This window comes from Parasteatoda tepidariorum, chromosome 4, assembly GCF_982258835.1.
Source record: "Parasteatoda tepidariorum strain Cologne lab strain chromosome 4, Ptep-v5.0, whole genome shotgun sequence".
Classification (NCBI taxonomy): domain Eukaryota; kingdom Metazoa; phylum Arthropoda; class Arachnida; order Araneae; family Theridiidae; genus Parasteatoda; species Parasteatoda tepidariorum.
In genome coordinates this window covers 38,826,760-38,853,619 of record NC_141758.1, presented here as the reverse complement: position 1 = coordinate 38,853,619, position 26,860 = coordinate 38,826,760, and the positions used below count along the sequence as shown (strand labels likewise).

General features: G+C 31.6%; 2 protein-coding genes across 2 annotated transcripts in view; both read left to right on the top strand.

Moving 5' to 3' along the window:
• Positions 1-26,407, top strand: part of LOC107448651 (cytochrome P450 18a1) — a 45,600-nt gene extending 19,193 nt beyond the window's left edge. Inside the window, exons 6-8 of the mRNA XM_087160952.1 lie at positions 20,862-21,117; positions 22,599-22,789; positions 26,224-26,407. Coding sequence (XP_087017078.1) covers positions 20,862-21,117; positions 22,599-22,789; positions 26,224-26,249 — 473 coding nt within the window. The 3' untranslated portion in view covers positions 26,250-26,407. The remainder of the gene's footprint in view (positions 1-20,861; positions 21,118-22,598; positions 22,790-26,223) is intronic.
• Positions 9,434-19,724, top strand: LOC107448629 (cytochrome P450 2B11). Its single transcript, XM_043042549.3, has 4 exons — positions 9,434-9,558; positions 10,934-11,039; positions 17,488-17,795; positions 19,565-19,724. The coding sequence occupies exons 2-4, from the start codon at positions 10,983-10,985 to the stop codon at positions 19,722-19,724; spliced, it is 525 nt and encodes a 174-aa protein (XP_042898483.3). The 5' UTR covers positions 9,434-9,558; positions 10,934-10,982.
• Positions 26,408-26,860: the final 453 nt, after the last annotated feature.

Below are 26,860 nucleotides of genomic sequence, written 5' to 3'. Positions count from 1 at the left end.
TTTCCTCTCAATGTCAGGCAAATGCGGCTTATTTCCATCAAAAAGTCCGAAGCTCCAATGGATAATTCAATGCGAAGGCAAATTTCTCCCAATACTTCATGTAAGAGTTCCCTTGTATTCAAAACTGGGTTGAAAACTACAAAATTACGTAGTTGAATATCGGCAGTCGTAAACTCAAAACTGGGTCGGCTGTTCAACGACGGTTATAAAATAAAATAAAAAGTCTTGTACTGGAAATCCTTCTTAAACCAACTCCTTAAATTCCAAAAAAATTGTAATATATAGTCTTATATACAAGCTTTTATACATTTGTTTTCCTTTAAAATTTTATCCGGAATTTTGATTATACAGCTTTCAAAAAAATCTTAATTACTTTTGATCTGTAATGCGGAATTTCGCATGCTGAGACGCAGTCTTAATGGCTAAACTTAAACGTGCAAGATAATTTGCGCAAATAGCATTTTAAGCTATAAAATGAGTCAAGTCAAATAACGCACATTCATATAAACGTATTTAATAAACATGCCGATTTTTATGGATTTGGTTTTTTGACCCTCAATTGGTTCTGCTTTCCAGAAATAGAAAATTGTGACAAAAATATGCGATGTATGAAATTGATTACATTTATGTAAACAAGTTAACATTTCCTACCATTTTGAAATACTTGCTTGGAAATATTTTGTATATATTTTTTTCTATTCTTCAAACTTGAATTCTAATCTTTTTATGTCTCGATAGTGCGTTTTTTTAAAACTTAAATAGAAAATATCATTTATCAAATGAGATAAGATTAACAGTTAAGAGATGACGGAGCAATTGATTTGTATTATCGCAAAAAACAAGAGATATGTATCTAGAAAAGGTTATAAATATAAAGATTACTATTTAATTTCTACTCTTTCTAAAAGAAAAGCAATAGAAAAAATAAAAGCTTTTACTTGGCGAGTGGGAATTTAATTCATTTACAAATACTTTGTTGGTGTTACTCTTTCGCTCACTTTTATTACTTACACAGAGGAATTCGAATTCTTCGTACGCGGTGAGAAAAAGCAAATAATTAATAAATCAGAACTAAATAGCACATAAATCGTGCTTAATACTGAAAATCTACGCAATAAATAAAGCTTAAATAAATTCAATTTTATTTATTTATTATTTGTTGTTCTTTTTCTGTGACTTATTACGCTATTTGAGTAAAACTGATTTCTATTAGTTCGAAATTTATAAGAAATCTTTTTACACCGTAACTATTATGAAACTCCTCAATTTTCATGCAGTTTTATTAGGTACCAAATATACTAATATAATGCATTGAATCTATTATCTATATTGGTAAATTTACTACCTAATAAAATTATGCTACTTACCATAATAACCAGAAGTGCAAATTCTTCTTCTTCTTTAACAGCACTACAGTCTAGTGCAGGGTAAGGCTTTCTCAGTCTGCCTCCAGACAGTTCGACTTGTAGCTAGATTTCTCCATCCATTTACCCCCAATACTTTCAGGTCCTTCTCCACACAGTCCAACCACCTCGTTGCCACTCTCCCTCTCTTCCTTGCACCCTCAATCTTTGAAAATATTAGTTTTTTAAATGGCGGAGAATCTTCCCGACAAAAAAAAATCTCCCAGCCATCTGATCTTATATGACTCAGTAACACTCAAAATGTTCGGTTGCTTGTATTTATTATACAGTAATAGGCAGCATAACACAGTAACAGACTTATTATACAGTAACATGTTATAATTTAATTTCATGAGTATTCGGTAAGGGAGAGTGGGGACAATTGCAACATTTTTTACTTAACTATTTTTAACTAACAAGAAATCCAATATACTATTAGGATTCATTGACAGACGAGTAAAGTAGACTATCCTCTACTAGAAAAAAAATAAATACCTTATTTTAAATGTTATTATATTAGTAATTAACAATTTTTGACAGTCGTGCACTTGTTACAATTGTCCCCACTTACGGGGTCAATTGTAACAGTACATAAATTCAATTAAAACATAGTTAATTATACATATTATCATAGTTGTGATATACAGGGTGTCTATAAAAGAACTCCGGGGTTTTGAGGTAAAATATTTTAATGAAATAAAAAACATACATACATGTTTTATACATGACTGAAAAGCTTACATTTTCAAGTTTTTTTAACACTTGGTAAAGTTCTATATGAGCCCCGTTAGTGGCACGGCAGACGTCTAAACGGTATTCTACCTCTTCCCATGTCCTGGCGAGCATGTCTGGGGTGACGGTTGCCACACAATTGACTATTCGTTCCCTGAGATGTTGAACATCACGAATTTTCTCTGCACTTTGTACGGTATTTAAAGATTTCGTTTCTATGAACCAAATAACACATTCAGCCTTTTGTTGCGGAGTCGCCATCATTTCAAATTTCGCGACGTCATTTCAAGGTCAACGCCCTGCAGCGTCGCCAACAGTTGATACAAACATTCCCAATTGGTATGAGTAAAACTTTTTGAGCTACTCTTTTCAGAGAAATCGACTAAATTTTGCTATCTTTTATAGTTAGTGAGATATGAATTTTTAAAACCCCGGAGTTCTTTTATAGACACCCTGTATTTTTTTATTGATCAAAATAGTAATGATATTTTAGGAATCAAAATAATGATGAGCAGAGACCTAAAGGGTTAAACTTTAAGGGGTTAAAAATTTTAATTTATGCTGTGAAAGGTGACAAATAAAATAATGCACATGAAACATAAGATAAATTATATAGGAAACTATTGGTGGTTCTTAAAAAGTTAAGTAATGGCTTGTAAACATAAAATTAGTTATTTTCAGCTGTTACAATCGTCCCTTTACTTATTGTTACAATTGTCCCCAAGACGCCATTTCAGCTTCATTTGTTAAAAACAATGCTAGTTAATTAACAAAACTATTTTTTTTATTGAAATGTTAATTAAGATGTCCACTTACATATTCGGTTAATAATTTTTATTTGTTTAAACAAAATTACTTTGTTGCAATATAATATCGTGTATGTTGTTCTTTTTTATTTCATTTTTTTTGTATTTTGTGAATATAATTTAGCATTAGAATTTTTCTCGAAGAAATTCTCCGATTTAATTTTTTGAAACCACTCATTTTGGACGAAAATATTTACGCACACATTTGTAAATTTTAAATTTAAAATGTAAGTATCTATTCTCTGGTGGTTGCAGCAGACAAACCTCAATTTTGTCATTGAACATTTTGTATGCTACTATGTAAGTTTTAAAACCAACCCTTTTAAAGTTTTATATCTTAACAATTAGATATCTTTTGTCTGATTGTGTAATTGTTTAAAACATGGGTGCACATTAAAGTTATTGTAGCCCGAATTTTTTAGTATGCAATTAAATATTTTTAAAAATCTACTTCTTATTTTGTAATTCAATACTTTTGTTTATTGTAATTCAATACTTTTATTTTGTACAACTTGGTAAAAATCTGACAGTAATATTTAAGGTACCTTCAAACATAAAAGAGTCCTACATAAAATTTTGATAAAGTTGCGGCCCGCCATTTGATTTGTGTTTTTAATTGTGGCCCCCGACCTCATGTAAGTTGGAAACCCCTGTTCAAAATGATGTAAAAAATTTTATAACTTACAAGTCACGATTTTTTTCGATTAATATTAAAAAAAATAATAAAAAGTGATAAATATTTACTAAAAGCTATTTTTTGCACGGAATTATCCTTGGATAAATGAATTTTATAATTGTTTGCAAATATTTTCCTATTCGCTTAAAAAGTTCTCGAGTTATGGGGATATAAGCAAAAAGGGAAATTATCATTAAGGGGTCCAAACTTTGGACCGATTTCCTGACCTAACATTTAGGACTATATTTTCCAGATTGCAGCAGTCTTTATATTTTGGGGATCAGAAAACCAGATTCGTTCAAAAAAGATATATTTATCCAGAGAAAGTACGTTTTTGTGTCTGATTTTCGTAACTTAAAATGTCGTCAGAACTAATTAATTAGTATATATGAGATCACCCCTTTGAACCATTAAGATTGAGCTTTAAAACGTGAAGATCCGATCGCTAGATCAAAAGTTAATCAGGGTGGTCCATTTTTTATTTTGTCCACTTTACAAATTTTTACAAACTTAATATTGTTCAACCCTTCAAACCTGAATACTCTATATCATGAATCAACTTAAACGAAAGCATTGTTCAATTTTAAACAGGATAGTGTGGTCCAATGTATATTATGAATCAAAGTGCAGCTAATTTTAATATCAGTGAAATAAAGTTTAAATAAGTTTAGGGAAATTAGAAAGTTTTGTTAAGTTCATTTTTATAAAATTCGACTTGTATATCTTGTTGTATGACCCAGTGTATTTAAACGCCATTACTTGTTAATTGCTGCCAAAAGCTTGGTTTTTTAAGGTTACTCTTCAGCCATTGGTTGCTGGATGTTCTTGGAACGTTATTTAACACCAAACAGACTTAAAAAATTTCATCTACTTTTATCCACAGAGGTCTTCAAAATTTTGAGACTTCTGAAAATAAACTTAATGTTTAATAGCTAAATTAAGTTATGTTACTAAATAATTTAATGTTAATGACGGGAATACGATATTTCCCCATTAAATTTAAATTCTCTCAAAATACTGCTTAGAACTTTCTTCAACCAAGTTCTAATTCAACCAAGTTCATCAATCTAAATTTTTGCTTCTTGTAGGACAAGGAAATCATGTTGGTGCCGTAACTGCTTAGACGGAAATGCTTTTTTACTTTGCTGAAATAATTAAATTTTTTTAAGTACCTACAGCCCCTGGAGAAAAGTGGACTATACTACCAAAAAAGGTCGTATAACCGAACTAATTCTTTACATCAAGCTAAGAAACTAGAATTAATGATTTATTTAATCGTAAAAAATGGATACTCAAATTTCACGAAACTTTCTTTGCTTTTGATGAAATCATTTCCTTGTATGTGCTCTAAACGAACATTTCGTCAAAGTGACGAAATGACCTTCTTCGAGGAAAAGAATTTTGTTAAAAGTAAAGAAGTATTCTACCATCCATTCTAGTCTTTTAGTCTTCATTCCAGTTTCTTCATTCTAGTTGACTATCTCCCACAATACACTGCGATGAGTTTCCGAATTGAAGAAATATTTTTGTCTTATACTTTAAGAGTTTCGGTTCGGCGAAAATCACGTGATTTCATGAAGAAATGATCCGCGTAATTAACGAAATATAGCTCAAAAATTGCTAAATCGTCGAAATTGAGAGTTTTATTTCTGAGAGCGTTCCAAACATTACGATTTGAACCTTTAGCTGAAAAAGACGTATGCCATCGGATATCTTTAAAGAAAAGATAAATCTTACTTAGAGTAAACATGCAATTTATAAGCAATTAACTGTTATGAAGTTGCTAGTAAAAACGTGCATTTAAGCAGAAATCATCAAACAAAATTTTACTTCCAAAAATTGCCCAGATCGTAAAATGCATAGCTATAAAAAGTATTAAAATTCAATGGAAAAATTTTCTCATTTGTTGTGAAATGGTGGAAAGGATTTCTTACAGTCAGAAACTTAACTAAGATTTATTTATATCTTTTAACAGTCATTCAACATTTCTAAATGGTCTGACTATTGCACGTTATATGAGCGTTTTTACTTTTTCGTGACATGTTATTCCGTGATTAATCAGAGCTGGACATCGAAACAAAAGAAGAAATAGAACAAGTCAAAGAACCAGAAGTTGCCATAGAATCAGATTTGTTCATAGAACCAGATTTGTTTATAGTATCAGAATTGGTCATTGAATCAGTATTGGAATAGTCAGCTATCAATAGTCGATGATTCGATAATTGTTCCAGATGATTTTAAAAAAAGCATTGATATTTATTTTATAGCTGAAATTTTTATTACCTTGTTTTGCAATTATATTTATTGCATTTAATTTTGAATTTGCATATGCGTTGTGATATAAAGGTAACAACAAGTTTTGTGAAGTATAATCCTAGATATTAAGCTGTTTCAAATTATTATTTAGACAAAGTGAAATGTGATTACTTTTCTATATTTGTTTATACAATTAAATAGGAAACAACATAAATAAAATAACGGTATAAAACTGTAATTTTAGATTTCCTGCAATCTGAAATTATTCTTTCTTTCTAAAGCACTTATCATACATTTAAAGAAAAAGATAATTATAACAATTAAATAATGAAGAAGGAGACACTGAACAATCAAGTTGTTTTTTGCACAAAAAATAACAAAAGATAATAAAAGATAAGGATCAAGGCAATTACATAATAGACTTAAACACGATTAAAGACATAATTCTAATTTTTGGAAATCTAATTCGACGGAAAAATGAAAAATTTAAATGACACGAGAGAATTCAGTTCCATTACAGAAACTTTAATAATCATAATTGTAAGTTCTTTTTCTTTTATTGTATTACAAAAGATTGTAAAAAGTTATTGGAATCGAAAGAATCTTCCTCCTGGACCATGTGGCTTACCTATTCTGGGATACATTCAATTTCTGGGATCAGAACCTCACAAAGACCAAATATGATTTGAGACCAAAATATGGTGATATCATAGGGTGAGTGTTTCCTTCAAAAATCGTTTTCTACAACTTAAACTTTAAATTAATAATAATATAAAACCTAACATTTTTTAAGGATTTTTTTAAAAATATTTTTAAAAACGTTTCAGGCAAGTTTTTCATTAAAATTTTTTTTCAAGATTTTGATTTGTAAATATACATAACCTAGAAAAAATATTTTCTCCTGAAATTAAGTTTGTCACTTCTTATGTAATTTTTACTAAGTAACGAAAATGTAAAGTTTTTATTTAAAACGGAACTACAGAGTCTATTTAATAATTCAAAGCATTCTAAACTTAAATTGAGATAAAAATTTGTGTAAATCGATGTAGTTCATATGAAATATGGACCTCTCAAAGCCACTGAAAAAATAATTTATCATGGTTCGATAAGAAAAAGATGTTAAGTTTAACTTTCTTTTGTTGAAGATAAACAATTCATCAACCCTAATTTTAACCATTTGTTTAATAGATCTTGCAAAGTCACTATGTTATTTTATTTTCTTAAACTCTCTCGCAGATTGCAAACATCAAATTTTGTTATTTTTCAAAATTTTAAAAATTGTTTTCAATAATTTACATCATCTACACTTCTTTGTTTTATATATTTGGGTGCTCCGCCATTTTTTCCCCAATCCGCAATATCATTTCACTATGATACAACTATTCTGTAAGTGTTACATCGAAGTTTTACCTGTCCACTTTTTCAGGACGTGCTTGGCTTAATCCTAAGGATACAGAATATACATAAGTACAAAATGTGTATTGGTAATGTATAAGTAAGAAATGCAAATCAGAACAGTAAATTTAACCGAATAAATGAATTTTAAGGTATCATGGTAAAGTTATTAAGTTTTAACTCCTTTACCGAATTTTAACAAATAATACGACCATATTTAATTATTACTTTTATCAAAATTATAACCGAAGAGCTTCTGCAATAATTACCGAGCTTTTTAGATTCCCATAGAGCCAGAAACATGATAAATTTTACCATATTGTGGTAGTTTTGACCATGCTTTTTTCTCGGTGTGCTATCTAACTATAAAAAAATTTCTGAACTGGCAAAACAGCTCAAATATTAAATTTTTTTAAAAAAAATATCACCATTTTGGCACGAGTTTTGCACTTAGATAGAAATATTAAATTCAATGCAATGAATGAACAGCTTTAGTTTTCCGTGCAGATAAACATTTTTTTTTCTCCGATAATGTTTGAATGGTTTGGCTTAATATAAACATCGTGTAGTATTTGGTGTAGTGATAAGCCGAGCTTTTTCCAAAGTTGGAATTTTCACATAAAACTATTACTTAGTATTTTTCAGATAAGTATATGTTATAGAAGTTTCCACTAGATGGCTGTGAAATACACAGAAACATCTTGGTGCTTACATGCAATTCGTGGTGTTTTTTTTCTAAAAATACTCTTCGCTACAACCTTAACAATGTGGCTTCTCATTATCTTTGCCCAATCTTTTCATTACCAATTACATTACAACTTCTAAAAGCAGCATACATGCTTATTGCTTATTAATATAATAATTTTTACATAAAACTATTACTTAGTATTTTTCAGATAAGTACATGTTATGGAAGTTTCCACTAGATGGCTGTGAAATACGCAGAAACATCTTGGTGCCTACATGCAATTCGTGGTTTTTTTTTCTAAAAATGCTCTTCACTACAACCTTAACAATGTGGCTTCTCATTATCTTTCCCAATCTTTTCATTACCAATTACATTACAACTTCTAAACGCAGCATACATGCTTACATGCTTATTGCTTATTATTATAATAATTTTTACATAAAACTATTACTTAGTATTTCTCAGATAAGTTCATATTATAGAAGTTTCCCCTAGATGGCAGTGAAATACACAGAAACATCTTGGTGCTTACCTGCAATTCGTGGTGTTTTTTTTCTAAAAATACTCTTCACTACAACCTTAGCAATGTGGCTTCTCATTATCTTGCTCAATCTTTTCATTACCAATTAAATTACAACTTCTAAAAGCAGCATACATGCTTATTGCTTATTAATATAATAATTTTTACATAAAACTATTTCTTAGTATTTTTCAGATAAGTACATATTATAGAAGTTTCCCCTAGATGGCAGTGAAATACACAGAAATATCTTGGTGCTTACATGCAATTCTTGGTTTTTTTTTCTAAAAATACTCTTCACTACAACCTTAACAATGTGGCTTCTCATTATCTTTCCCAATCTTTTCATTACCAATTACATTACAACTTCTAAACGCAGCATACATGCTTACATGCTTATTGCTTATTATTATAATAATTTTTACATAAAACTATTACTTAGTATTTTTCAGATAAGTACATATTATAGAAGTTTCCCCTAGATGGCAGTGAAATACACAGAAACATCTTGGTGCTTACATGCAATTCGTGGTGTTTTTTTCTAAAAATACTCTTCACTACCACCTTAGCAATGTGGCTTCTCATTATTTTGCCCAATCTTTTCATTACCAATTACATTACAAATTCTAAAAGCAGCATACATGCTTACATGCTTATTGCTTATAAATATAATAATTTTTACATAAAACTATTACTTAGTATTTTTCAGATAAGTACATGTTATAGAAGTTTCCACTAGATGGCTGTGAAATACTCAGAAACATCTTGGTGCTTACATGCAATTCATAGTTTTTTTTTTCTAAAAATACTCTTCACTACAACCTTAACAATGTGGCTTCTCATTATCTTGCCCAATCTTTTTATTACCAATTACATTAAAACTTCTGACAGCAGCTTACATGCTTATTGCGTTTAATGAGTATATGAAAGATTTATATATTATTTCTAAATTTTCAGCTTATATTTAGGAGCAAAGTACACTGTAATTTTAAATGAATACTCCATAATGAAGGAAGTATATTCAAACCCAGCAAGTTTGGATAGAGCAACTGACCAGTTTGGTCATATGGCTAAAAATTTCGGTAAGTATATATTTGTAGCAAGTGTAAAAAAATCCTAAAATTTTACATTTTCTATCTGGTGTGTTAGTTTAAATAATACATATCTGAATAAAACGGTTAAATACCTTAACATCTTTTTAATGCATATTAATGGAAACATATTAATGCACGTACCTATTATGAATCTGTCAAAAAAGAATGATTATTATCACACCTACATCATCTCTTTTAAGTGTTAATTAGACGTATTAAGTATTAGAAAAATAATTATTTGGTATTTTCCTACGAATCATTAAGCACGAATAAGCATTGATGTAGTAAATGTTGATTGAGAATTGTTAATAAAAAAGAACATTATTATAAGAAGTATTAAATAGTATTACAGTTAAGAGAAAAATGCATAACACTTAAGTCTAATCATATTATCATGGATAATCGAATATTAATTTTTCTTCCCGTTTGGTATCATTTATCCGTCACATCTGGCATCTTGGTGATTTTCGTCAGAGGCTTATTATTTCATCCTGATTTAATGCAAGTCTTCAAAGTGAATGAAAACTGCATTGAAATATCAAGTCGATATTGATTGGAAAATTGCGTCATTAACTGGGTTATGTTTAAAAATATTCTGTATATAATTGGGTACTTGCAACTAGAGAAGAAATGAAGTGATTATGCCTAACCATGTGATTTGAATCAGATTTTACTGGATACCTGTAAGCAACGTCACGTACGTGCGTCGAACTTGATTGGCTTTTGAATCGATAAATGCCCTGATCTACCTACGGTGATGTCCCTTGAAGTTATTCAATCAGTTTTTACTAGTAAAAGAAATTCATTTTTAATATTTAACAAGTAAATTAAATAAAATTTAAAAAAAATATTTAGTGTGAAATTTAATTTAATGCAACAATTAAAAATGTGCATTTTATTAAACACGATTTTTATTGTAATTAAATAGTTATATTTCTAGTTGTTAATTTACGCTGCACAAGAGCTTCTCAATGGGCTATTGGCGACTGTCTGGGAAACATCCCATCTACCTCACACCCTCGGTCCCTTCGTAGCCTGATCAAAGTGGTCACTCACCCGCACACTGACTATAGCCAGTGATGCTTGACTTCGTTGATCTACTTGAAACTCTATTTTACAATTAGTCCACTGTGGGACTGCAATTAAAAAGGACTAGTAAAAAGTAAATAAACGAATTACTGATTCACAAGACGGTAAGATGTTTTGATTTTGATGCTAGATTCCGTAGTGAATTTATGGCATTTTTTTGATAAGAGTTTCGATTGTAAAATAATGAGTGATTATTAATCCTTTTTTCCTATGCATCATTACAGGGATCTTTTCTCCTATAACAGTTGTAATTAGTTTGGGAATGTTGTTTCAGGTTTCCTTATTTTAAATGGAAAACCGTGCAAGAGCAAAGGAAGTTTGCAATGTCTACCATGAAAGATTTAGGTTTTGGAAAGGAATATTTTGAAGAAGTCGTCAGAGTAAGTATTGTGCAATATTTAATCTTTTTTATTGGTATTTTTTGGAGAAATTTAATCTACAGTTTGAAGAAAAAGATGAAAGCATGAAGCTTTTTATTTTTTCGATTTTTTTGTTTTTGTTTTAGTTCTCGAAATATGTTAACTTTTTACAACTTAACATTTAAAACTAAGGAAACTGTTTCATTGAAAAATATTACACATTTAACAATATATCGCAATATTTTTCCAATTTAATTCCTTTATATAATTTTTACATCAGTCAATATTCTCGTCACCCAAATATAATTTAGCAACAATTGTCATATCACATTTAATGATTATCGCAATGTTTAATATTCAAGCTATTATCGTATTTGTTACACTTGCGCATATTATTATTAGTAAGTGACCTGCGTAAATCAGAACCTGGTGCTGTTACTACGTGTTGGTTAACTTGACTTTATAGTCCTTATTTCCGATAAATACCGATTTATTTAATTTATTTTATGATATATTAGTTTAAATGATAATAATGTTAAGTTTGAGAGTTAAAAACTCTTGCGTTTAAAAGAGATGTTAAGAAATTATTATTATTTGGTAACAAAACGTTTTATTATTAGAGATCAATAATTATAAGCGTCTTGAAATTCAAATGCTTTTGTGTAAGTATATTTAGGTTTAAAATTACCCGTAACAGTTAAATACAGCATTACTTTAATTTTCTATAACTTGAAACAATTGATTCGTTTCAGCTCTTAAGCTATGTGTTAGGCTAGCTAGGTATTCCTTTTCAAGAGATTATGCATGCTTTGAAAAGATTTGTAACGATTTTCTTTTAAATCATTTTGTAAAGATACTGTTTTCATGAAAACGCACGTCAAAGCGATGAAACAGAACATTTTTTAAATACTGTCAGAAAACAATTCAGTTTCGGGGTATGAGAAATAGTGTAAGAATCTAAAGTAATCCACAATCTGTAACAATAAACAATATATATATATATATATATATATATATATATATATATATATATATATATATATATATATATATATATATATACCGAAGAGCCATCACATTATGACCACCCTGCTAATAACATGCAGGACCACCTTTAGCCCTCAAAACTGCTAGCACCCGCCGTGGCATTGATTCCACAAGGTGCTGATAGGTAGTCTGAGGTATCTGGTACCAAGCGCTCACCAACTGGTTCTGTAATTCCCTCACATTGCAAGGGGGTAGCGTGGCAGCACGAATTTGGTTTTCCAAGTAGGACCACAAAGGCTCTATTGGATTAAGGTCAGGTGAATTTGGGGGCCAAGACATGACTTGAAAGTCACTGGAATGTTCCTCGAACCAATCCATGACGATTCGACCTTTATGACATGGTGCATCATCCTGTTGGTAAACACCATCCCCCGCAGGAAAACCTGTTGTCATGAATGGGTGAACCTGGTCTGCAACTATGTTCAAGTAGCTTACAGACGCCAGGGATTGATCTATGAGGATTATGGGTTCTAATGTGTCCCATGAAAACATTGTTCCTGGGTAAGAAACCATGAAAACCTGGGCGAGCTTATTGTTATAGATGGAGGGTGGTCATAATGTAATGGCTCTTCGGTGTGTATATATATATATATATATATATATATAGTACAATAAATAAATTCAAAAAGGACAAAAAGAAAAAAGAGAGAAACAAAGAAAATTATTTTAAAAAATGCTTAAAAAAGATAAATAAAAATCAGGGAAAAAAGATATAATCTCTTCATCAACTCACAGTATTATATCCGCAAAAAGGCGTGCTTTCAAATATTGTATCAATATAGCCAAAGCAAAATAGAGTGAACTCTCTCTTATGCACCGTTGTAAGGGACCAACAGAAAAAAGCGTATAAGTGAAAGAGACGCATAAGGTGAAAAATTCTAAACCGCAACGAAATTTGCAATGACAATATGTATAAATATGCTTCTAAAAATTAAATATTGATATTGTGGCGTAACTACCACTACAAAAGTTAAACATCATTCAGTAGTATATAAGGCATGCTAACTTGATTCAATTCGAACATCACTTTACCAAACTCAATCGAAACTTTTTCAAGAAAGCGTTGACGTGTACTGCAGCAAATTTCGACTCAGTTTTTGAGTTCGAAAACTTAGCTGAAGACGCCTCCCTGAGGCCAGTGGCTCACTTTTTTACAAGTGATGCCATACTGACCATATGAGTTTAACTCAATGGCAGCAAAATATAATGGCAAATAACCTTAAAATGGCACTATAATTTTATATAATGGCACTGAATATTGACAATTAACTCGGACATGACTAAATCACGGACAAATATAAAACAATATGAATCATACGACTCATAATGGACCATACCTCATAATTATAAATCGGACCATACCCTATAATGGGTCATTTAATCTTGACTGTTGCTTTATTGGCGAGCAATCTAACAGACTCCTAATCAGGAGTCAATAATAATCTCCACTTTTTCTTTACAGGACTTTCTTATTTCTAATTGCATATTTATGTATTATCATGTATATTTCTACTTTATTTTATTTTACTATGTTAATATTTACTAATATCTCATAATTTTACTATTAAATCATCTTTATGATTATACCTGAGCAATGGCTCATACTAATTTTCTAATTTCAATTCTAGGAACAAAGACCTCAAGGTTACACCAGAAGGATCTGCAACACAAGATGAAGAGGTAAAGGGCCCTATGGCCTCAGGCACCTCGGCCAAACTACAGGATTAGGATTAGGATTTGATTCAATCACGAGGTACCTTTTGATAGATGACGGTTGGCATGGTCTGTAACTACTTTCCCCACATTGGTGACCTTCGAACGTGATTTGCTCACGCAAGTAACGCCCACTTCACAATCTCTTAACGGTTACGCCTACTTCGATGGATAGTCCACATTGTACGGTTGACTTGTTATTTGTGAATGCATCATTCACCTCCTGCGCTGTTGCTTCTCAGTCTCGTCTCGAACATTCACACATCGCCTACACTCTCAACGCCTGCATACTCTCGACTGCTAATGGCAACACAGGAGCGACTTCGACTGTGATGTTAATACACCTCTCACATTCAGCACTCAAAAAATCCGGTGACTCTCTCCCGGTCTTTCACAAGTACATCAACTAGTGAGATCTGTTCATCGAATTATATCCCAGATAAAATTCTGGTGGGGGAGTACTGTGGCGTAACTACCACTACAAAAGTTAAACATCATTCAGTAGTATAAAAGGCATGCTAACTTGATTCAATCAAGAGGTACCTTTTGATAGATGACGGTTGGCATGGTCTGTAACTACTTTCCCCACATTGGTGACCTTCGAACGTGATTTGCTCACGCAAGTAACGCCCACTTCACAATCTCTTAACGGTTACGCCTACTTCGATGGATAGTCCACATTGTACGGTTGACTTGTTATTTGTGAATGCATCATTCACCTCCTGCGCTGTTGCTTCTCAGTCTCGTCTCGAACATTCACACATCGCCTACACTCTCAACGCCTGCATACTCTCGACTGGTACTGGCAACACAGGAGCGACTTCGACTGTGATGTTAATACACCTGTCACATTCAGCACTCAAAAAATCCGGTGACTCTCTCCCGGTCTTTCACAAGTACATCAACTAGTGAGATCTGTTCATCGAATTATATCCCAGATAAAATTCTGGTGGGGGAGTACTGTGGCGTAACTACCACTACAAAAGTTAAACATCATTCAGTAGTATATAAGGCATGCTAACTTGATTCAATCACGAGGTACCTTTTGATAGATGAAGGTTGGCATGGTCGATTAACTCCGCCCCCACATAACACAAAGAAAAAATTTAACATACTTAAAGACTATTTATTTTATTGCATCATAATCCTTCATACATTCTTGTATTTTTTCCCCCGACGTATTTCAAAAACAGTTTTTTTTCCAGTTTATATAAATGGGATAAGGGAGTTTCAGAAGCAGAGTTAAATAGTAAATCTTTACGAATAGTGTCTAAAGCTTCTAATACTGCTGAGTGATTTGGAGGAACTTTATCGTCCTCGTCAGTATCATCTTCCACGTTTTCCTCGTCCATTTCATTTGCAATGTCATCAATGTCTCTTAATTCCGTTGTTAGTAGATTATTATCAAAGACAATAAATTCATTAGAGGAAACAAGTCCATTCGATACAACTTTCCATTCGTTATCACTAAGATCGATATCCCAATCTTCTTTAACTTCGTTAATTTGGTCCATAAATTAATTTTCATCTGAAAATGGAGATCCAGCTTTTTTGAATTCCTTTTGCTGGATTGTCCATTTCTTCTCCATGCAGCGCATGCCATATTCATAGCATCAAGAATTGAAATCTTTAAGTCGGCTGCTTCTGATTTGCCTTTTTCCAGTTCTGCAAGATATCGACGAATCAATTTTTTTTCTGTAATGCAGTTTTAAGGAAAGGATAATGCCTACATCCGAAGGCAGTGTGCAGGAAAAAACATTACTTTGATATATTCAAAAGTTGGCAAGTCCTGTGGATGGGCTGGACATTGATCCATAAAAAGGAGGACTTTTCTTTTTCTATTTTTTTCTCAAATGAATGAAGAAGGGGTAAAAAAAGGCACCCATTTTGAAGTCATCCATGCTGCTCTATTGCTTGAGAACTCACAGGGTAGTACTCCCGTTTTACTTTTTTTTTTAAACAGCGAGACCTTCTTGGCTTGCCAACTATAAAAGGGAAGCGTTTTTCTGATCCATCTGCATTACAACATAATAAAATGGGCAAATCTTTCTTTACTGTTTCTTCCACCTTGGCAGGGTTCCACCTTAAATGCCAATTTTTCAGGCATCATCCTGAAAAACAAACCAGTTTCATCACAACAATTCTTTTGGTTGTATCTTTTAATTAAAGATTTTAATTCTTCTTTCCATTCCTCTACAGTCTCTTCATCCATGCTTGGAATTTCACCAGATATGGTACGAGTTTCTAAGCCATGTCGGATCTAGAATTTCTCCACCCCTTCATGTGAAGCTGAAAATTTTTCAATTTTCAATATCTCTGCTAGATGAGCTGCTTTTTGTCAAAGTAATTCAATATTAACCGGAATGTTAGAAGCACAAGATTCTTTAAAGCATTGTAATAAAACACTTTCCAGTTCTTGAAACTTTCCACCTTGAATACGGCTTTTCATCAAGGATTTAATTCCGCATTCCCGTTGAGCAGCAACAATTGCATCCATTTTTCAAAAATCCCTTTTAAAGTTGATTCAGGAATTTTATAGTGATCCGCTATAGCTTTTTTAGTTGTTGATGGAATTTCTTAAAATCTCTTTTTGACATCGGCTTTAAAAGATAAGCTCAATTTCGTTCTCTTTGCCATTTCGTTAAGAGATCAAATCGTAAATACTACACAAGTTTAAGTTTGATATAAATGAACAGTTCTTCACAAAAAAGTGAGTTTTATGGGAGGGGTGAAACATTACATGATAAATTTTTAAGGAAAAGTACTTGACGTTATAATATGCTGCACAATAGGTTGTTCGATTACTACTATCACTAAACAGACCCCATCTTTTTATTTACCCATGATGCCCATCTGACTGCAAGTAAGTGATCGCGGTCTCTTCCATCTTTCGTATTCCAAGTGTCTTTTTTTTAGGAAACAGCATGGGTGTAAAACTAACCTCTGGGCAAGAGGAATGGTTTTTTTTCTTAAAGATGAATGGGCTTTCTTTGTTGTTGGTGTCACAGATATGAGAAGGTCGCAGGAGGAAGAAAAGTGAACTATTCAATAGGATCTAACAACATATTTCTTTTTATCTGTAACAAGGATAGCTTATTTGCTTCAATTTTTTAAAACCTTATTTCAAAAAGAAACAAATATTTAGAGCAAAAAAAAAATTTAAAATTTTAGTCTAAAATTTCGGATCATAATTGAAAAATTTATGGTTAGAACGACGCATGAGCGAAGAATGATGAATGATTATCATTATTTTCCTACCTAATGCACTGGGACCTATAAAAATCGTTGCATAAATGAAAAAGGTGTATAAAAGAGTTGGCGCATAAGTGAGAGATCACTGTATATCAATACAATAGTCTGAGGAGAACTAAAAAAAAAATCTTTTTTCCTGTGTTTATAGCTTGTGATACGACATTCACAGGAAGGTTGTCAACATTAACTAATTTCTACCTTTTATTACAACCGAAATACAGCTTTTCAGAAATATTGAGGTCTTTTTTTTAAAAAATACAGAGTACCAAGAAAACCAGTGATTGGTTCTTAAACTTGACATATTTCTATACCACAAATGTTTCAGAATTTTTATAGTCAGTTTTTTTTATGCACATTTACATAAAGAGGCGTAGTATATTTTGAAAAAAAAAAACGAAAAGAAAAAAGAACAACTACAAAAGCAAACGCTAAAAGATGGAATGTTATTTTTCAACAGGATGAAGTAGCTGATTTTATACACTATTTGAAGACGCTCGAAGGAGAGCCATCGGATATTTCTCAGTCTTTACACATATCAATATCTTCGAACATTATTGCCTTTTTAATTGGACGGAAACTGGACAAGGTAAAAGAAGCAGATATCATTCAGCTTTCAATGGATTTTAACCGGATGATTGCAGGAGTTACTGGAACAACAATGGCAGTAGTCAATGTGCCCGGTCTCTCGAAACTATACCAGTTCTTTGGAATTGCAGGCTTTAGAAAAGCTGCTCAAATTACCAGAGATTTCGCTGCTTTTTTTCAGTAAGTTAACAATATTTAAGAACAAAATAACTATGCTCTTTATTTGGTTAAGTTTTTTTTTTATATGTTTCGGAATTCTTCTTTTTTATTCAATGGCCTAGTAGTTTAAGCATGAAAATAGTATTTAAATTAATATCCGTCTGCATGTGGGTTATTTACAGAACATGTTTATGAAGCTTTTTTTAATTAATATTTTTTAATTATTAATTAGTCATAAAGCTGCAATGTAATTTGATATGCATCAGGCTACAGATGAAGGATCTTCAGGACTATGAAAGTTTTTCCTACATCCTATATTTGGATGATCGAAGAAACATTTTCTCCATTCTATTATACAGATGATATTAATTACTTTATAGTTATCCGAATAAGCATTTTCTCTAACCTATTACTCACACAATAATAATCGATGAAAAATACTTTAATATAATTACCCGAATGAACATTTTCTCCACCCTATTATTCAGATGATATTAATTACTTTATAGTTATCCGAATAAGCATTTTTTCGAACCTATTATTCACACAATAATAATCGATGAAAAATACCTTAATATAATTACCCGAATGACCCTTTTCTCCACCTTATTATTCAGATGATATTAATTACTTTATAGTTATCTGGATAAGCATTTTATCTATTATTCATACAATAATAATCGATAAAAATACTTTAATATAATTACCCGAATGAACATTTTCTCCAACCTATAAGAGATGATATTAATTACTTTATAGTTATCTGGATAAGCACTTTCTCTAATCTATTATTCATACAATAATAATCGATAAAAATACTTTAATATGATTACCCGAATGAACATTTTCTCCAACCTATTATTCAGATGATATTAATTACTTTATAATTACCTGGAAAAGCATTTTCTCTAATTTATTATTCATACAATAATGATCGATGAAAAATACTTTAATATAATTACCCGAATGAATATTTTCTCCAACCTATTATTCTACAATAATACTATTATGATCAAATATTGACCAAACTATTGGAACCACATTTCCATGATTGCGGGTACCCTCTGTAGTTTGGGGGTCAGAGAAGATATGTTCATTCAGAGAAGTGAGTTCGCGTGTCTGATTTCGTTACCTAACTTGTTAACTCGTGTCTGATTTCGTATAGTCTGCACTAATTAATTAGAATATTTGAGGTTCTCCCTCGAACCATTAACTTTGAGTTCTAAAACGTGAAGATCCGATCATTAGATCAAAAATTATTCAGGGCAGTCCGTTTCTTTTTTGCGCACTACATATTAATTCTAAATTTTTGTTACACCTTCACCACCTAGTATGACCAGAAAAGTGAATTTTTTTGTTACCATATATTGAGAGGTAACTTATGTTGTTTTTATGTTTAAGTCTCTAACATGCATCGCTTAGAAAAATTATATACATGTAAACATAGGCTGAAACTGTAGACCTGAATTTTAAAGCATTTAATTAATTTCTAAAGTACATACCACTGAATTAGCAAATGTCTTAAATTAAAATGTGGTTTAAGTACCACTAATTGACAGTATTTTTTTTAAAATTAAATGAATCAAAAACATATTAATTTTAAACAAAAGAATTAAACTGTGATTTATAATATGTGAATAAACTTTGTGAATTGTGAAAAAACACACAAAAATGATAAAATGCTTCTTCACTTTTTCCTAATTTTTTATGCGTCAGGATATTTTTTTTCTTTCTAATTTTCACTCCCTGCATATTTTTTTATAAAGAAAATTATACAATTTTTTTTACAGAAATGAAGTTGAAAATCATAAAAATTCATCAAATCTCCAAGCTTCGCATGATTTTCTCAGTATTTATTTGAATCAATTAAATAAATTAGGAGCAGCCGCAGAAGAAAAATACTTTTCAGGTAATATCAAATTTATCTTTTCGCAGGTGTATCAAAAATGAAAGCTAAATAAAAAATTTCAATTAAGGAAAACGGTAGGAGACGGGAATGCACACTCTGCTGCGTTCTCCTAAGGCAGCCAGTTAACTTATTCTCGCCAAGTTTCAGTTAAGAGGACGCCTAGACAAACCCAGAGTAAGCCCCAAAGTTTCAAATAATGAAAAGAAATTTTTAAAATCTCAAAATAAAAGCAAACTATGAGAGGTCAGCTTTTTGCATTTTGATATTTTGAAATTTTTTTTCTTCAAGAAATTGGAACTTCAGGACTTACTCTAGGCTTGCATAAGCACACTTTTTCTTTCTTCTAAATTTTAGAATTAGTAATGGAGGGGAAAGAGAATTTGTGATGAAAAGTTTCTCTCGAGGTATGGCGTTCTCTTAATAGGTGGTGCTGCTAACTAATGAAAAAACATTAAAAAAAAAAGAAAACTCACGTTATACAACATTATCATGCCACAGTCTGAGGATAATAGACGTCCGTGCAAATTTTTCGGTTACAGTGTTCTGACATTTGGCGGAAAACATTATTTTATAGTTTTATAAGTCAGAAATTATCTGTTGATGAACTTTGCAATCAGCGAAAAACATTATTTCATAGTCTTATAAGTCCGAAATTGTCTGTTGATGAACTTTGCAATCAGCGGAAAACATTATTTTATAGTTTTATAAGTCCGAAATTATCTGTTGATGAACTTTGCAATCAGCGGAAAACATTATTTCATAGTTTTAGAAGTCCGAAATTATTTGTTGATGAACTTTGCAATCAGCGGAAAACATTATTTCTTAGCTTTATAAGTCAGAAAATATCTGTTGATGAACTTTGCAATCAGCGGAAAACATTAATTTATAGTTTTATAAGTCAGATATTAGTTCTTGATGAACTTTGCAATCAGCTTAGAAATTTGCTGGGAATAAAAGTTGGTTTCCTAAGCAAAATCAGCAAACCGTGCATTTTTATCTCTTCCGATTTTTCTTTTATCGGCTTTGAAAATCCATGACTATTTTTGGTACAAAAGTTATTCTTTCATTACATAATGCTAAAACGTTATTTTATTTTTATTTTTTAAACTTTTATTTTATTTAATTCATTTTATTTCTCACCTAGTAACAATAAAAACTGAAAATCGTATTTTCTGTAGAAAAAATGTTAGTGGGAAATGCTGTTTTGTTATTTCTTGGAGGAAGTGACACAATATTTGGGTCTCTGATTTGGCTGTTGAGATTGATGGCGGATCGTAAAGATGTGCAAGACAAAGTGTACGCCGAAATAAAGAGTGTTCTTGGAATGGATGGAAAAGCAAAATATGAAGAGAGAGATTTGATTCCTTATACATTCGCTGTATTGATGGAAACACAGCGATATTCTGATTTTGTCACAATTTTCGCGAGTAGAAAGTAAGCTATTTACTGAAATTGATGTTTTTTTTAAAATTTATTTTGTTTGGATTCAATTTTTTCTTTACTTTAGAATGGCTTACTTGATGGTACGAAAAATATCGGAAAAGAAAAACGGCGTCTTTTCAAAAATGTACTAATAAACATTTATGGCAGTATGGTACAGTGCGCAAAAGACACGGAACATCCTGAATAACTTTTAATATAATAATCTCATTATTTATTTGATTTAACGACTAGTTCCTGAGAAATCAAATTTAAAAAAAAGTCGTATTTTTTAAATTTGATTTCCCAGGAACTATAATATTCTACCAATTTTTCCCCAAGTTTGTATTTTGTCACGTAAATTAGCTTCTCATGTAGATTAGCTTGCTCACCCCTTGATTCTTGTAGAAAACGATAAAAATGTATGAAGTAGTCATAATTTATTTCTTATAAACAAAAATGCTCTTTTATTTCTTTTAACAATGTACATATTTGGAATTGTCCTGAAATCGGTTATTTCTTAATTAAAAAGATTCGGCAATCTTAAAATAATGACTTAATCAAGTAATACTTAAGAGTGCTGAGATTGATGTTAAACGTAAGACCTCAGCTTTACCTCGTGGTGAGTGAGTGAGTGAATTTTGTGGGCATCACGCCTACCGGTTTGGTTGTTCCGTATCAACAATCCGGTAATTCATAGAGACTCGTGGTACTTCATATGAACTCAAAAATGCGGATTGACCCAAGATCAGAAACGTCATGATACGCCGCTAGGGTGCATCCTACCACATTAAATCTAATATGCACTTAGCAGAACAGATTGGATGATGCTTGGTTCTCTTTACTCTTATCTGACTTCAATCAATGGGTAACTCCCAAAACGCTTGTACATCACGAGCCTATAAAATCTGTGGTCCAACGAGCACTTTTGAAAAAATCGATCACTGATTTATCACAATGTCAAGGTCGAATTACCCATAATAACATTTGCGCCATATGATAGTTTAAATTGGCTAAGACTTCAAGGAGATGTTTTGGCAAATCTCAAAATAATAAGTTAACTGTTTAACCATAATATCACGGTTGAACACATATTAACCTTGTACTGTAACCTTGGTTAAATTTGCTAAAACTTTAATGAGATGTTAAATTGGGGGATGTTTCTGTTTGATATGAGCCCTAGGTGGTCTATATTACACGATACACGATTGTGTTTCTCAATTGGGTACTTGCAACTCGAGAAGAAGTGACGTGATTATGCCTAACCATGTGATATAAATAAGATTTAATTGGAGGCGACGTCACGTGTGTGTGTCGAACCTGATTGGCTTCTGAATCGACAACTGTCATGATTTACTTACTATTACTCTCACTTGAAGGTATCCAATAGGGCACCGTATAACAATTGTAGTGAATTTGTACGTTAGTATAATTTAACATGCTTCAAAATTGTCTATATTGAACTAATTTTGTCTTTTATTTATATAATCTATTAGGGCTAGTGAAGATATACACATTAAAGGATATACCATTCCTAAAGGATCGTATATTACAAGTAATATTTGGACCATTCATCACGATCCAAACTATTGGGAAGAACCACACAAGTTCATACCGGAAAGGTTTTTATCTAATAATGGCACAAAATTGGAAAAAAATCCATCAAGTTTTGCTCCGTTTTCAATTGGCAAGTAAAAATATTGCAATTAAAATATTTCATTTTCCTTAAATTAGGTTTATCGAAAAAATTTGAAGAAATATACTTGTGAATTTCGTTTTTCGGCATTTTTAACAAAGCTTGATCCAATAAAAATTTGGTTTTAGGTCCCAGAAAATGAACATGAAAATTCCCACTGAAAACTTTAGACTAAGACTTTAATAAGACTTTCAATTCAGAACGAGACTATCATCACATACGCAACTTTTTTAAGCTTCACTTGCCTTGAAATTTCAAATTCTACTCTAAATTTTGACTTTCTGACATAATTAATAATTTTTTTATCGACATTACGCTACCAATAGGTCAATTTATAAGTACACTAGTATTCAGATAAGTGAGAATTTTGCCGACTATGAACTGCAATACTAGACTGATTTAAATTATATTCGTTTTGAATATAGGTTGATATAATTCAAGCGAATTAGCCATTCAACAATTATATTATACACTATTAAAAACTTTAGTGTTCCTTCGCAAAAATGTAGCACCAAAAGTGATGCGGCGAAACACCAGATTGGTGTAACTAGACACCAAGGACAATAGTGAAGCACCAAGAATGCTCACATTCTATTACAGTACTTTTGTGTAATGTAGGGGCCATTATTTTTGGTGTTCAGTTACACTAAAATTTATTATTACAGTAAGATTTGATACGTAAAAGGGTCAGTTATATTATTATTTTTGCAATACAATTTAAAACATTATTTTTTTAAAAATAAAATCAGTTCGTAAATTAAGCAATGCACATTGCATAGAGAAAGTATTAAACATGAATTCGAATTAGGCTTAATGGAGCAGAAGCGAATTATTTAATACAATTGGAGTATACTTAAAAATTCAAACATAAGTATCCTTATTACACAAATAAAAACAGACAAACATTGTGTATTGATGATTGGTACTGGTAGGTATTTAAGCAGCGTAAAGACAACAAATTCATGTCATCTCATACTCAATTCAAAGATACGTATCCAAGAACGGTACAATGAAATACGAAGCGTAGTCCTTGGCATAATGAACATTACAAATGTTCCAGTACAGATCATTTGGTGTGAAGTAGTTGCCACCGTTATTTTGCTTTATTATTGTACCAAAAATAAGATATAAGGGAAGTAAGGTATAATCCAGACATAACCAGATGTAATCCATGGAAATAAGATATAATTCATGTAAAAATCAGTCAAGTTATTTTTCCGAAAAAAATTTACAACAAGAACTATTAATTTAGAATGCATGCACTCAAACGATACTTGAAATAAAATTTATTTGGCCACCATACTCCCATCACAGCGAGATGATAAAAATAAATTAGGCTTCAGAATATTGAACTAACGTTGAGGAAATTTAAATTACATAAAATCAATATAATTCTGAAGGATACATGTAAATTATCTTCTGAAAACATAATTGTAGCAGTGAGTTTTTGTTTTTGTAGAATAATTAACAACGTACGGAAGGGGGGGGGGATAAAAAAATCACACTATCTTGAGCTAGCAGCTATTATACAAAAATCTATCGTTGTTTTGTGCCGATTTCCAAACATTGCATCTGAGGTCAAAACATTTGAATGGTGTTATGCGCGTGAACTTGGAGTAAGAATTCCGCAACAATGGTATTTAGATTTCAATTTAAGTGTTTATGAACGCTACACACGGTGTCAATTTGAAATAAAGTATTTATTCGGAAATTTTTTTGAGTTTTTCATCATCAAATTTGGAGAGATATCTCACGGCAATTTTAACAGCGAGTGAATGTGGGTGAGTTTGTTGTAAGCATAATCTTTATTATGAGTGTTTAGATTTAAATACATATGAATACATTAAAGTGTATATGAACATACACCGAAGAGCCATTACATTATGACCACCCTGCTAATAACATGTAGGACCGCCTTTAGACCTCAAAACTGTTAGCCCCCGCACTGGCATTGATTCCACAAGATGCTGATAGGTAGTCTGAGGTATCTGGTACCAAGCGCTCACCAACTGGTTCAGCAGCACGAATTTGGTTTTCCAAGTAGGACTACAAATGCTCTATTGGATTAAGGTAATTAGAATTTGGGGGACCAAGACATGACTTGAAAGTCACTGGAATGTTCCTCGACGATTCGACCCTTATGACATGGCGCATTATCCTGCTGGTAAACACCATCCCCCACAGAAAAAACTGTTGCCATGAGTGGGTGAACCTGGTCTGCAACTATGTTGAAGTAGCTTACAGACGTCAGGGATTGTTCTATGAGGATTATGGGTCCTAATGTGCCCCATGAAAACATTGTTCCTGGACGAGAAACCATGAGAACCTGGGCGATTCCATTGTTATAGATGGAGGGTGGTCATAATGTAATTACTCTTCAGTGTATGTTTTGGTGTTAACTTGAAGTGAAGTATTCCGTCATATTATTTATTGGATTGTCCAACATTAGGAGAGATATTACACCACAGTGTATTCACTATAATCGAGCGTAACACTCATCGGAGTTGGACATTTCCGAGCAATATTTCTACAAATATGTTCAAAGTTATGATACATATTACATCACTTTGCAAGGAATGGCAAAACATCTCAAATATACCAGATGTATTTGCTAATATAAATTTCATTAATATTTCTTCGGGCTAAACATGCGCGTTTTAATAAATAGTTCAATGGAGCGCGATAAATACGCCCGCAATCAAGAATTCATTAAATTATCTAATGCCGCTCATTGTTGGAATCTTGGGGCATAAATTTATATTTCATAAAGTCAAAACTCTTTCCACCTCGATGACATCAGCTCATTTTGATGCCCGGGAATTTTGTTTCAGTCATATGTATACCGATTTCCTTGTAAGCAACATAAGTTCTTCCCTACACCTCCCTAGCACGCGGTAATGCATTTTGCCTTGATTAGCCTTTCTCAGCCATTGCGGCACCGTTATTTATATTCCATTTTTATTGGCAATATTACGATTTATGCTTCAAAATCTCAATTAATCTTCTAGCGAGTTTTAAGAATGGTGCTCATTTTTGAGCCCTCGAAACATGTCAACTTTTACCACCGTTACAAATTCTTGAAGTAAATGAAGTTCTTACATTAACAAGTACATTTCTACGCCTTAGATTATAGGGACTATTCATCTAATACCAAATATGTCTCAAACACATTTTAACACTGTAAATCAGGCAAAATCTTTGAGCATCTCTTATAATTTTGGTTGCAAATGTGTAAATGAGTAACATGTTTGAAAATATGGTAAAAATATAATGGCGTAGACCGATGTTTTTCATTGTCCTGGTGTATCAAGTACAATTCCCTTTAAACGACACCAGAAAGCGGTTTCCGCATCTTGTTTTGGCCTGATTTTTTTTATACGTATGCATAACTAATAAAACGTAATATGAATTTTTGATGTATATAGGAAGAAGAAATTGCCCTGGTGAATAATTGCTTGGATGGAATTACTCTCTTACTTTACTGAAATCATCAAGAATTTCGAAGTTTCTACTGGACATGGAGAAAAAGTAGACTTCATTAGAAGAAAAGGTCTTATCGGAACATTGCTCCCACAGAAGCTTTGCTTTAAATTGAGAAAAATGAATTAAGGATTTCTTTTATTGAATATTTGTAATTTAGGAACGCAGAATTATTAGTGAATTATAATTTTCCTGAAAATAAGAATAACGTTTTTTGAAATAATGAAAAAAGAAGGATATTTGTTCATGTTTTATTCTTAAGTTAGATGTTGTCATTTAGTTGAATTGAGACAAATGATTTTGACTATTTTACAATAAAAATTTTGTAATTTAGAAACGCGAAAGCATTTGTAAAGTATATTTTCTGGAACCTTTTTTTTAAAATAAGTAAAACAAAAAGAAAAATATTATTTCATGTTTTTGTTCTGTTTTCTGAGGTTATAGTGCTTGTAACATAGGCTCTTTATAAATTTTGATCATAGGCCTCAATAAATTTTGATCATTTTTTTAAAAAATAATTAAATGATTTTAACAGCTGTATTTTTATTTTAAATTATTTAAGGGAAATGCGAATCTCCGAAG

Coding starts and splice junctions, on each gene's coding strand:
- LOC107448629 (XM_043042549.3), top strand. CDS start 10,983: ATGTCTACCATGAAAGATTTAGGTTTTGGAAAGGAATATTTTGAAGAA. Junction 11,040..17,487: donor ATTTTGAAGAAGTCGTCAGA/GTAAGTATTGTG, acceptor ATTTTTCAACAG/GATGAAGTAGCTGATTTTAT. Junction 17,796..19,564: donor GATTTCGCTGCTTTTTTTCA/GTAAGTTAACAA, acceptor TTTTTTTTACAG/AAATGAAGTTGAAAATCATA.